This window comes from Amblyomma americanum, chromosome 3, assembly GCF_052857255.1.
Source record: "Amblyomma americanum isolate KBUSLIRL-KWMA chromosome 3, ASM5285725v1, whole genome shotgun sequence".
NCBI lineage: Eukaryota > Metazoa > Arthropoda > Arachnida > Ixodida > Ixodidae > Amblyomma > Amblyomma americanum.
In genome coordinates this window covers 108156883-108169785 of record NC_135499.1, presented here as the reverse complement: position 1 = coordinate 108169785, position 12903 = coordinate 108156883, and the positions used below count along the sequence as shown (strand labels likewise).

General features: G+C 47.4%; 1 protein-coding gene across 1 annotated transcript; it reads left to right on the top strand.

Moving 5' to 3' along the window:
* Window positions 1–6452: 6452 nt before the first annotated feature.
* Window positions 6453–8123, top strand: LOC144123215 (uncharacterized). Its single transcript, XM_077656089.1, has 2 exons — window positions 6453–6676; window positions 7027–8123. Exons 1-2 carry the CDS (start codon window positions 6551–6553, stop codon window positions 8062–8064), a joined length of 1164 nt encoding a protein of 387 aa, XP_077512215.1. The 5' UTR covers window positions 6453–6550; the 3' UTR covers window positions 8065–8123.
* The last annotated feature ends 4780 nt before the right edge of the window (window positions 8124–12903 follow it).

Sequence of the window (12903 nt, the reverse complement as noted above, 5' to 3'; positions counted from 1 at the left end):
CACTTTTCCCATAATGCGTCGCGCGCCCGCTAGGTTTTTTCGCGGCGCTGCGATTTCCGAAATGGTGCATTCGGCTACCACGATAGCGGCGCCTCTGCGTTTAGGCCGCGGCCGATGTTCGGTGCCGATGGGCACCGCTGCGGTCGCTGCCGGTGTTGCTGCAGCCGGAATAGCTCCTGCTTCGTGCGGGTCTTTGGTGGGTTTCAGGAGCCTGGGTGTCTGGTTGATGGCCGGCGCCTTTGTGGAGGTCGGCTGGCCTTGTATCGCTGCCGTCGTCAAGAAAGCCCTTTGTCGGAAGGAAGGAAGGAAGGAAGGAAGGAAGGAAGGAAGGAAGGAAGGAAGGAAGGAAGGAAGGAAGGAAGGAAGGAAGGAAGGAAGGAAGGAAGGAAGGAAGGAAGGAAGGAAGGAAGGAAGGAAGGAAGGAAGGAAGGAAGGAAGGAAGGAAGGAAGGAAGGAAGGAAGGAAGGAAGGAAGGAAGGAAGGAAGGAAGGAAGGAAGGAAGGAAGGAAGGAAGGAAGGAAGGAAGGCAGGCCTCAGACGTTGCTGGCACATACCCACTACGGGGGAGTCGCCAAGACACAGGCGGTTAATTACTGGATACAGGAAATTTTTTGACGGGAAAAGCAGTGGAAATAGTATGTAGTCTGATAGATTGGAAGAGGGAAGGAAAGGGGTCCAGTTAACTTGGAGATCGAAGACGGGACAATTGCTTAATGTGCATAATAGTACACAATGCCTGTAATGTTGCAATGTCTTACTGACTGAGATCGGGAAAAAGAAATTAGAATGGGAGTCGCTGCGTTTCTTGAAGAAAATTTTGCACAGCAGAGCGCACACTCCTGTCGCTTCGTCCAAGCAAAGAAGCGCCAATGGAAAGAACAACCGCGGAAGACACAGGCAAGCCCAGTTGATGAAATGGAATTTGCAAAAGACGCTTCCTCAAATGAGAAAAGCGGCGGCAGAACAGCAGGAAGTGATCTACTGTCTCAGGTTTGGCACAAAAAGGGCACAGTGGGGAAGCTGCCAGGCCAGATCTGTGAAGGTAGAAATTTAGAAGGGGAACCCGGCAACGCAAGCGCGTGAAAGAGACCTCTAGTCTGCGTGAGCGCCAGTCTTTGCTACTCCAAGGATGCAGAAGATGCTGATATTCGGGAGATGATGTAAGAGCCGAGGCAGCAAATTCCTGAAACATTGTGTAGCTGCGAAACCTCACCGCAGCTGTATATGCACACGATGGTAGGACAGCAACAATTGGGCCGCTGAGAGAGGCTCTTGCTAAGGAATCTGCAACCTCATTTAAGTGAAAGCCCATGTGACCTGGTACCCAAAGCAACCTTACCAAATTTAGATGCAGCGGAATCAGGAACTTAAAGAGGCGTAATGGCCGAGAGTCAGTGGGTGAGGATAAGGAAGAGCAAATGGACAGAGAGTCTGTCATAACCACGACCTGGGAAACGGTAGATTCTAATTTTCGTAAGGCTAAGATTACTGCTAATAATTCAGCCAGAAAAATTGGAGTGAAGTCAGGAAGACGGAGAGAAAAAGACCAATCCAGTGAAGGTGAAAAAACTCCCACACCTGCCTTTTCGCGATCCTGCGAGGCATCGGTAGCAATAAGAACATGAGAGGGAAAGGACCTTAGGCGGTCCTGCAATAGACCCTGAAGAAGCGGGAAGGGCTGCAGCTTTGCATTCGATGGGAAAATGTCATCGAATTCAATCTGGACAGATGAGGAGTTGTTATATATTTGGCGGACGTCAGTGAAATGAATATTTATGCGATCAAGGAGGGACTGCACGTACCATATCTGCGGGGTATGAAATCGAGACCAGGCAGCACTAAAAAAGGCGGAAGGTTGACAAAAAAATATTATACTGGAAGCGTGAAGAGGTGAGTCGCACAATTTTAAAAATGTTTGAACTGTTAAAAGGCGAAGCCTAGCCGATAACGAAGGCATTCGCGCCTCAAGGTGCAGAGCAGCATTGGCGACATATTTTGGAAGCCCCAGACAAAGACGCAACGCCTCACGCTCCAAAAGCACAAGAGGGCGAAGTTTATATGCAGGAGCTCCTGAGAATAAAACACACCCGAACTCGAAAATTGGGCGGACGTACATTTTATAAATCATCAGAAGCGCATGCCTTCTCATGCCTTACCTAGCACTACAAAGCCTGCGCAGGATGCCAATGGCCCGAACTCCTTTTGCAGAAACTTGCTCAATGTGTGGCCGCCAGGAGAGAGTAGAGTCGTATATTACACCGAGATACTTCACCATCTGAACTTGAGGTATTATGTTATTTCTATAGACCAGGCAGATGTTTACAGGAACAGAAACTGGAAATACTAACAATGCGCATTTCTTCACATTAAGGGACAGATGAATTCTTCCTAGCCAGTTGTCAAGAACATTGAGGTAATTTTGCAGGGTTCGATAAAGAGTGTGAATGTCACCTGCTGATGCAAAAAAATGCAATATCGTCGGCTTACACATCAGTTTTCACATTTTTAATGCATATAATTGAGCTTAGAAAAATTGTAAAAAGAACAGGTGAGAGAACTGATCCTTGCGGAACACCTCTTGTCTGTGGAAATCTCCTTGAGGAAACACCATTTTGGCAGCAGTAAAATTCTCTATTTTCTAAAAAAACAGAAATCCAGGCTACAAAATAGCTTGGGAAGTTGAGTTCCTGTAATCTTAGTAATAGAGTCGAGTGCTCCACGCTGTCGTATGCTTTACTGACATCCAAGGTGACAAGCGCAGCCAACTGTTTTCTATTGCGAGCTAATTTAATACGACTCTCAAGGTCAGTATGAGCACACCAAATTGAACAACCCGGCCTGAAACCAATTTGACATGGATTCAATACAGCATTTTCTGAAATGAATGACATGACACGGCTGAGAAGGACCCTTTCCATCAATTTCACTAGGTTCGATGTTAACGAAATAGGGCGTATATTGTCTAAAGTTAAGCCCTCCCCTTGCTTTTTAAGCAATGGAACTATTTCAGCAAGACGCCACTCATGCGGTATCCAAGGACCTTTAATAGAATGGTTAATTAGAGCCAACAGGTCTGCAGGAGATTCATTGAACAAAATTTTGATCATAGATGAAGTGACCTTATCGGGGCCAGGAGCCGCTGGGGATAAGCGCAGAACAATTTGCGACAGCTCAGGCATAGAGACTTCAGTGAAATCGCTTGAGGTGCATGTGAATATAGTAGGAGAAGGTAAAGCAGATGTAAAGCGAAGCTCTAGGCCACACGCAATATCTTCTAAGGCATTTGCGATGTCAGCAGGGGACTGAACGAGGGATTCAATGTTGGCAGTCGGAGGAATCACCTTGTTGTGCCTCATGAAATTAAACAAAGCTCGTTTACTTCCTGATTTGGAAAGGAAATCATAATGATTTGTATTATACTCCTCTTTTGCACGGGCGACAGTGCGCTTAAATGTTGCTGCAACATACTTATAATCCAGCCAATTTTTTGGGCATTGATTGATGAGAAGTTTCTTCCAAGCTGCTTTCCGTCGTCTATATGGACGTGTGCACTCAGCATTCCACCAATTGTTCGCGATTGCACCCTTTGTTCTCTTAACCAAAAATTCAGACTTTTGCCTTGCATGGTCCAGTACTGAAAATAGATGTGCAGCCTTGCTTTCTGCTCTTGTATGAGCGGAAGGGTCTGAAGTGATTTGGAGGGCTGATTTTAGAGTGTCTTTAAAGCAATTGTAATTTATTAACGTGCGCTGATGTCGCTCAGGAAGAGTTAATTTACACGCAAACTTGAAACTAATCGGTAGATGATCACTGTTTGTTGCACAGTCAACAGGCGCCCAAGACATAACGGAGACTCCTGGGGAGGAAAAGGGTAAATCCAAGGCAGAGCGGCATTGACTGCGAACAAACGTAGGCAATCCGGAATTGTTGCAGATCAAGTTGTTGCCAGAAGCCCAATCAAATAGCCTAGAACCAAAGCTGTCTGTTTTAAACCCCCAAGTCACATGGTGCGAATTGAAGTCGCCAAGTAATAGAACCTGAGATCGGCTACTAGACATGAGTGAGTCAAGGGGCCGAGTGTCACGCACACCAGACGGGAAATATGCATTAGCAACCGTAAAGGGCTGTTGACCTGGGACACTGAGGTCAACCGCAAGGATTTCACATTCATTGTCCGCATATTGAAAAGAAATGCATGCCCTGTGGCAAAACTTTGTAGATATGAGCACTAACAACCCTCCCCCTCGTGATGACCGGTCAAGCCGGAACGGATGGTAATCCTTGAGATGATAATTGAAATTTGGAGTTAGCCATGTTTCCTGTAAAGCAACTAAATCTGGTAGAACCTGATTGCATAGGCAATTTAAATCTATTGAAGCTGAGAATATTGATCGACAATTCCACTGGAGTACACTTAAGAACCCTATCTTGGCGGAAGTGCCGCAGCCGCGACTGCCTTTTCTAGAATACTGGTCTTAGCGTTTTGACTTGCGTTACTTTTCTTTGTCTTTGACTGGGGGCAAGATGGACCTGCAATATTCAGAGGCGACCCACTTCGTTTCTGAGCGCGGAGATCAGACTCCATATCAATACAATTCATAAGGGATGCGTCCATAACGCTGTTCGAAGGAGAGGGCTGAGAGGTCTTTTGTTGCTCACATTGTTTTTGGCCCCGTGGAGCGGAATCGATTACTACAGAAGGAGGGGTAGCTTCCGAAGCCAAAGAAGACAAGAGCGGAGTGGTGGACGCCTGCAGAAGATTGATCATTTGAGCAGCTATGACCTGCGAAATGCACGTGGACACGGTTTCCATAATGCGATCCATTGCATTTGCCACAGCTTTCTCAACTGCCGCTGTAATAGCCTGGGACAAACTAGAATCCATTATGGGTGGGCATTTGGCGGCCACACTAGAGTAGGCTGAGGCTCTCTCCTTGACTGCGGCAAAAGCCTCTCTCCGCGTGCATCTGCGCTTGTCTATAAGCTCGAGCACCTGAACTTCTTGTGCTCGTGCAGGACAGTCAGGCGAATCAGCAGGATGAGCACCGCTACACAAACAACACTTCTCTTGCTGTTCAGGACATTCCTCTCTGCAATGACGTTCCCCACAGGCACAGCAGCGTAAGGCCGATTTGCAGGCTTTGCCGCTGTGGCCAAATCGCCAGCAGTTTTGACACTGAAGGGTCCGAGAGTTAAAGGCATCTACTCGAAAAACCAATGGCCACACCTTAATCTCTGACGGGCAAAATATTCCTGCAAATGTGGCAATGACGGACTCCGTAGGAATTTTTACTTTGTCAGCCAGCCTGCTGCATCGATGGACAGCAATCACTCCCGCAGGCGAGAGGTTCTCAAGCGTTTCCGCAGGGCTCAATCGAGAGTCGAACCCTCGGACCAAGCCCTTGGAACATGCTAGATGAGGCGGAATGAATGCGCTCACCGGGTGGCTGGCGAAGGTCGTGCACTTTAGATCTTCAATACAGTCTTTATCCGACGACCGGCACAAAACACCACCCCTGCCGAACTGCCGGACATCGGTAATGTGCATAAAGTGCTTCGATGTGGACTGAAGGGCCGCCTGCACTGCCTCCGGATTGTTCAATCGGATAGCGCCTCCATCGGAAGGCACTAATGCGACTGGAATGCTTGAAACACCACAGCCACACTCAAACTGCAATACATATGAGAACTGCACGGCAAATCTGTGCCTTTTCACCTGCTTGGGCGACGCGTGCAGATGCGTCTTACATATTTATATAAGTTGGTGTTGTTCAATAAAGGTTGAGGTGCTTACACCAGGGCAGTGCCATTTTTCACCTCTCCTCTTCTGCCGTCCGCCGTTTTGAGCTGTTCCAGTATGGCCAGCCAATATAGACAAGCTTCTGTGCGCCCGACTTTGTGCTCGACTGCGGCGACTAGTGGACGCCGCCGGTGAGTTATGCGGACGGCTACCTTAACCAGAAAAAGTGCAAAGCAAATTGCCAGGCCTCTCCTAAGGATGCAACCGCTGAAGCAACAATGTTTTGGCCATCATTCGCGGCCCTGCCTTCACCTCACCGGGAAGTTGACAAATGGGAATTGTTTCTTTTGTACGACCTCATCGTAGGCCTATAATTTATTTAAACGTGTCAAGCTCTTAGCTGTTGTATTGTATCCTTTGCCATTTTTATACTCGAAAAGCTTTATTGCGTTCGAGAAGATGAAGATTAACATCAGCGGGTGATCCTCGGCGATGCGTCTCAATGCAGCAACCACATGTAAATGTCATCGTCATTTCAATTTTTTTTTTGTTATTTCACGTTCACAACGCAGCGACTTTTTACAGCTCACCTCTTTTTTTGGGACATGCGCTCAATTTCGCAAAGGCCTTTTGACTTATTGATTGCAGTTGCTCGACTTTCTCACCGTTCCAGCGCCGCTCACACGTGTCAGCAGGTAGACGAAAAAGACAACAAGGTCGCGCCCGCAGAAGCATTCTGTTAGGTACACCCCACGGGCTCCGAGGCAGCTTGCGTTGCAGTTTCAAGTCAAAAAGCATTATCCGGCTAACATGAAGCCCTTCACCAACGAAAGTGCGTTCTCTACAACGGCTGGCGTCTCCTACCCGTCATCATCGTCCTCAACACGCGGCTCTCGGTCTACCAGCCACGACTTGACTGCAAGCAGCAGCAGCAGGGTGAGGTTTTCAGTTATTCTGCATGCAGAAATTCGCTTGTAATGCAGATAAATATGCGAGAGGAATCGATTTGAAGATCCCCCGAATAGGCAGCGGCATATGACTGACCTGGTTTATACTTTAAAATTTTTCGGAAGGGATGGAGTGCTCAAAACTCCGAAGGCTTCGTTTTTATTCATATTCATAATAACCATTTAAGGATTCTTAATACCTCGTAATCTCCCCGCCCATGCTGCAATCTAGTTCATCTCAGCATTTTTAGGTAGTCATCTTTGGAATTGTAACAAGTCGTTGATGGCGATCCAAACTGTTTACTTCATTATCCAATGCATGGTATGCTTCCCGTGCAGACCGAGAAACGAGGGGTCGACCCATCGCTCCAGTTGGAGTCGCCCGGCGAGATAAAGGAGGACAAAGAGCTCAACCTGGCGGCCAAGTTGGCAGCGGTCGGCGTCCTCTCGGTGCTGACCTTGAGCATGCTTATGCTTCTGCTACACGTAGGCCGCTGGTACCTGGATACCCCTGTGGTCACGGAGAAATTTTCTGACAATTTCTCCGGAATGGTGATGCCGGAGGTCGCCAGCAGAACGCCTCTCCCTGTGCCGACGCTCAAGCCACCGCCCGTCATCCCGCCGGCAACGGAAGTAGGCACCTCGACTATGGGGGAGCCTACAATGACCGAGACCATTAGTTTACCAACGACGGAAGTGGAGATCACGGAAGCGCCTCGTTCAGAAATAACCATCGAGCCTACAGCGAGGGAAACTGTTAGTTTGCCATCGACGGAAGCAGATATCACAGACGCATCTGATTCGGAAGGACTAACCACCGATTCATCAGCAACATCTAGCATGGAATCAACCACGACGAAATTGCCAGAACAAGAATCGACCATCAACTCGACGATGAGCGCGGAAGAGCCCACGCGCGTTCCTTATTCGGATGAACCGACCGCCAATTCATCAGTGACATCGAGCATAGAGTCATCCACGACGGCATCAACAGAAGCACCTATTCCGGACTCGTCGACGATGGAATCAGAAACATCACAGTCGACAGTGGACGCGGCCACGGACGCGTCGGTGACAGAACCGGAAAAAGCAGACTCCACAACGGGCGCACCCACGGACTCATCAGCGAGACAACCAGAGACGTCAGAGTCGACAGCGGAAGGCCCTATAGGCACGTCTGACATGCGTACGCCCAAGGACACTTTGTCGACTGAACGAGGAACAGAGTCAACTGCTGAAACGGCCGCAGACTCGACTGCAGAATCGACCAATGAGAGGTCGCCGTCAGAAGCAGACACATCAGAGTCGAGCACGGAAGACACGACGGACACGTTGGCGCTGGAAGCAACTGTATCGACAGTGACCCAGAGCTTTTAAAGAGCACGCACATCGCAACTGTCGTTAAAGCCGACATGAATGACCCATCCGCCACTATTCCACGCACTGCTTCGTAAGCGAACTTCTCTCGACTTAGCGTGAATAAAGGCCCTCGTAAAAAATCTTTAGTTATTCGGCAACTTAGGACTTGGTTGTAGGCCGGTTGGTAGGACATCGTGAGGAGAAAAACCGCCCAGTGTTGCCGCCTGCCTCAATCACGACCTGTTTTGCGGTTTTGCTCCTCACGATACTTATTCTGACCTGCACTACCTCCATCTTTTCTTCCAACGTTCTAAGAACATTGCGCCCCCGTTCAAATCCCCCTGTGCTAAGGTGCCTCAGCATATCATCATCAGCCTGACTACACCCACTGAAGGCCAAAGGCCTCTCCCATGTCTCAAAAATTAACCCGGTCCTTTGCCAGCTGCGCCCCACCCTGTGCCTGCGAACTTCTTAATTTCATCCGCCCACCTAACCTTTTGCCGCCACCTGCTCCGCTTGCCTTCTCTTGAAATCCACTCCGTTACCCTTCAGGACCAACGGTTGTCTTGCCGTCGCACTACTCTAAAAAAACCATTTCTTCCTCTTGATTTCGACTAGGATGAGGAGAACTCGAGCAGCTGTGTTGGCCGCCTCATTGCCCGTCGAGCATCTGGCACGCAGCTTCTCTCTGACACAGTTGACAACCCTCACCCGTACTAAGCTACGCATAAATTACGGAGTACTATAAGATCACAAGAAGGGAATATCCTCTTCCTCACAAAACCCTAAGTAAATATGAAGAGCACATAATCAGGCGACTTAAATCTAATACTCTGCCCAATCCTTACCTAATAAGTAAATGGTACCCAGACACCTACGATTCGTCCTGCCCCTTCTGTGGAGCAGTTGGCACACTCTTTCACGCGGTTTGCGAATGTCAAGAAAACCCTGACTTGGACAGCAATCCCGATCCGACTTGTGAGCGCTGGGAAGCAACCCTTCATAGCCACAGCCCCGTCGACCAGAAATCGCTGGTTGAGAGGGGCTGGATTATGATGGCGACGAATGGGTTCTCGTACTGAACCCACCCAGTTTTTATGCTCTGAATAAATGTTTTTCCTCCTCCTCTACTAGGATCTCATTAACCAGCGTTTCTTCCCTCAACCACTCTGCACGCTTCCGGTCTCATAACGTTACACCAATAATTTTTTTTCATGTCTCGCTGCGTTGTTCTTAACTTAAGCTGAACCCCTTTCGTTAGCCTCCATGTTTCTGTACCGTAGCTGAGTTCCGGCAAGATAAGGCTGTTGTACACTTTTCTCTTGAGGGATATTGGTAAACTGCTATTCATGATCTGAGTGAACCTGCCATATGCTCTCCACCCTATTCTTATCCTTCCAGTTATTTCCCTCTCATAATCCCGATCAGCTGTCACTACCTGCCCTAAGTATTCCTTTACCACTTCCACCACCTCGCTTCCAATTGTGAACTGCTGTTCCCTTGCTAGGCTGTTGATCATTACTTTGGTTTGCTGCGTGTTAATTTTTAAACCCACCGTTTTGCTCTGCCTGTCTAAACCATTGATCATGTTTTGAAATTTATCTCTTGAGTGACTCAGCAAGGCAATGTCATCAGCGAATCACAGATTATTTAGGTATTCTCCATTTACTCTTATATACAACTGTTCCCAATTCAGGCCTCGGAATACCTCCTGTAAACAAGCGGTGATTAGCATTGGGAAGATCGTGTCTTCTTGCCTGACGCCCTTCATTATTGGAATTTTACTGCTGGATTTATGGATGGCTATTTCAGCTGTGCCGTTGCTACAGATATCTTCCAGTATTTTCACATAGGGCTCTTCTACACCCTGATTCCGCAATGCCTGTATGACAGCTGAGGTTTCCACAGGGTGGAATACTTTCTCGTAATCAAAGAAGACTATATATAGGGGTTGGTTATATTCAGCGCATTTATCTATCACCTGAGTGATAGTGTGAATATGATCAATTCTTGTATACCCTTACGAAAGCCTGCCTGATCATTTGGTTGATTAAAGTCTGAGGTTCCTCAGACTTTATTAGCGATTAGGTTTCCCTGACTTTATTAGCGATTACCTTAGTAAATGCCTTGTAGGCAATGGACAGTAAGCTGATCGGTCTGTAATTTCTCAAGTCTTTGGCGTCTCCTTTCTTATGAATTAAGATAATGTTTGCGTTCTTCCAAGCTTCTGGTACGGCCGAGGTCATAAAGCATTGCGTATACAAGGTGGGTAGTTTTTCTAGCACAATATCCCCTCCGTCCTTCAGCACATCTGCTGTTACCTGATCTTCACCAGCTGCTTTCCCCCTTTGCATTGCTTCTAAGGCTTTCTTTACTTCCTATTTCGCTACTGGCGGGATGACGCGTTGCTGTGCTCTACTGTCTCTCTCATTAACGCTCTGATTACATTCACAACTGTATAGATTTGTGTAGAACTCTTCGACTACTTTAACTATCTTAGCCATATTGCTGATGACATTGCCCTCCTTGTTTCTTAACGCATACATCTGATTTTTACCAATGCCTGGTTTCCTCTTCAACGCTTTCAGGCTACCGGCGTTCTTTAGAGCATGTTCCATCCTCTCCATATTCAACTTTTTTATGTCGCTACCCCCCCCCTTTCACTTATTTATTAATTTCGATAACTATGCTAGTTCTATCCTGCCTGTAGGGTTAGACGCCCTCTTGCTTCGGCGTTTCTTAATCAGATATTTCGTCTCTTGAGATTGCTTTCCGGTATCCTGTCGAACCGTCCTACCGCCTACTTCTACTGCGCACTCTGTAATGATGGGTGTTACATTATCGTTCATTGTATGGACATTAGGATCGTCTTCCTCAGTTAAGGCTGAGTATCTGTTCTGCAGCGATATCCTGAATTCCTCTATTTTCCCTCTTATCGCTAACTCGTTAATTGATTTCTTCACAAGCTTCTATCGTTCCCTTCTCAAGTCTAAGCTAATTCGAGACGTTACCATTCTGTGGTAGCTACAGCGCACCTTTTCGAGGACGTCCACATCCTGAAGGATGCCAGGTTGAACGCATTGGTATTGTTTTTCTACTCTTCACGCATCGCTTACAGGCCAGAAGTTTCGAGCACCTGTTGGCTATATGACAATCGCTCACGTATAGGGGGCTACTCGCAGCGGTGGCTCTGGCTTTGGTGTTCACATGCCGACCCCAGTGAAGTCAAAATACACAAGTGGTCTGCTGCACTGCGGTGTCGCCGCGTGGTGAACAAGTCCAAGGGGCAAAATTAATCCCAAGCCCTGCAAAACGGCGTCCGTTAGTGTCAATGTGTCGCATCGGGATCTGGAACTCCAGAATGTATAATCTGAATTCAAGGGGTGCTGATACCAAATGTTCGATCTGTAGACGGCAATTTATTTCATAAGACTACTTACACCTCTGCTCTGTACATAATTAAATATCTTTCTACCCGGAATAAAAGTACCCCGCCAGGCTCATAAGTCTTACATTCTGCAGCTGAGATGGCATGCCAGCAGGGCGAGCAGACGAGGACAAATACAGAAATTTCAGTGTTAGTCCGATTGGTTGCTTCTGTGCTTATTTGGCAGTGTCATTACTACACGGTGTCGCTTAAGAAAGTTTTCTTTGTTAACTCACAAACCCTGTCTGTTTTCTACATGTGTTCTTCAGTATTGATACATGGCGATCTGCATCAGTGTCAGCAACACGCAACATCGGCAAGGTCTATATAAGGCGAAATTGGCCTGTACCCGACTCTGAGCATGAAGATTCCTTGCTTACCTCCAAATGGTACGAATGGAATAAGGGTAACCAATGGCAGATCAAGGTAAAAGTTTACAGCTATCATGTTAAACAGACAAGATCTCAAAAAAAAGATATTGAACGGCTTCTGCTCCATAGGTATTAATTTAGCGTCGCACTTAGCGGACTCAAAAGAAGCACGTGATCATGTTTACGCACGCTGGCGCAGCGCTGTCGGGTGTATAAACAAAACTGCTCAATATTGTGCTTGTTTTGATGCCCCACATGATGCGTTTGAGAAACGGTACAAGGCTACTGTGCTGCGGTGCCGAAAAAACTGGGGCCACGGATTCATCGTTCATATAAAAAGGAAAGAGGGTAGGAAAAAGAGGCCAAAACGATAGCAGAGCGTGGTTTCGATCCACTGACCTCTGGGTTATGGGCCCAGCACGCTTCCACTGCGCCACTCTGCGCATTGTGCTGCACTGCAACGTAGCCTATATTAGAATGCAATTGTAGTACAGATTGAATCCTACTGTTGGAAAAAGAGGATAGAAGAAAAAAACCAAAACAATAGCAGAGCGCGGTTTCGATCCACGGACCTCTGTGTTATGGGTCCAGCACGCTTCCACTGCGCCACTCTGCATATTATACAGCCGCACCAATTTATTTCTACGAGTTCGAAATGGAGGACTCAGTTTGTCACATTTGTTTTTGAGACAGGTTGTCAATCGGTATTTATTTCTTCGGGACGTTAAGCACCCGTTTCTACACACTGTCTGTCAACTTCGCCTGGGGAAGCACTTGCCTAATATGGTTGTCTCTGCTGGCAGTATGCCCGGTGGAGTGCATGGTTTTCTACGCGAAGTTGTGGTTTCATGTAGGTTTTTGACGGCGCGGTTTTCACTCCAATACCTGAGTGAAGTCAACCGGAAAAAACTGTATAAAGACCTCTGTAGTGTGGTTCTCCCCGTGCCTTTATATCGGTCCCTTTACAGGGAAGGTATAGGTAACAAGGTACTAAAGCGTGTTAAGGCAATGTTAGTCCCGTCTGGTGTTAAGACATTCTTTTTCAAATTACACACTGGA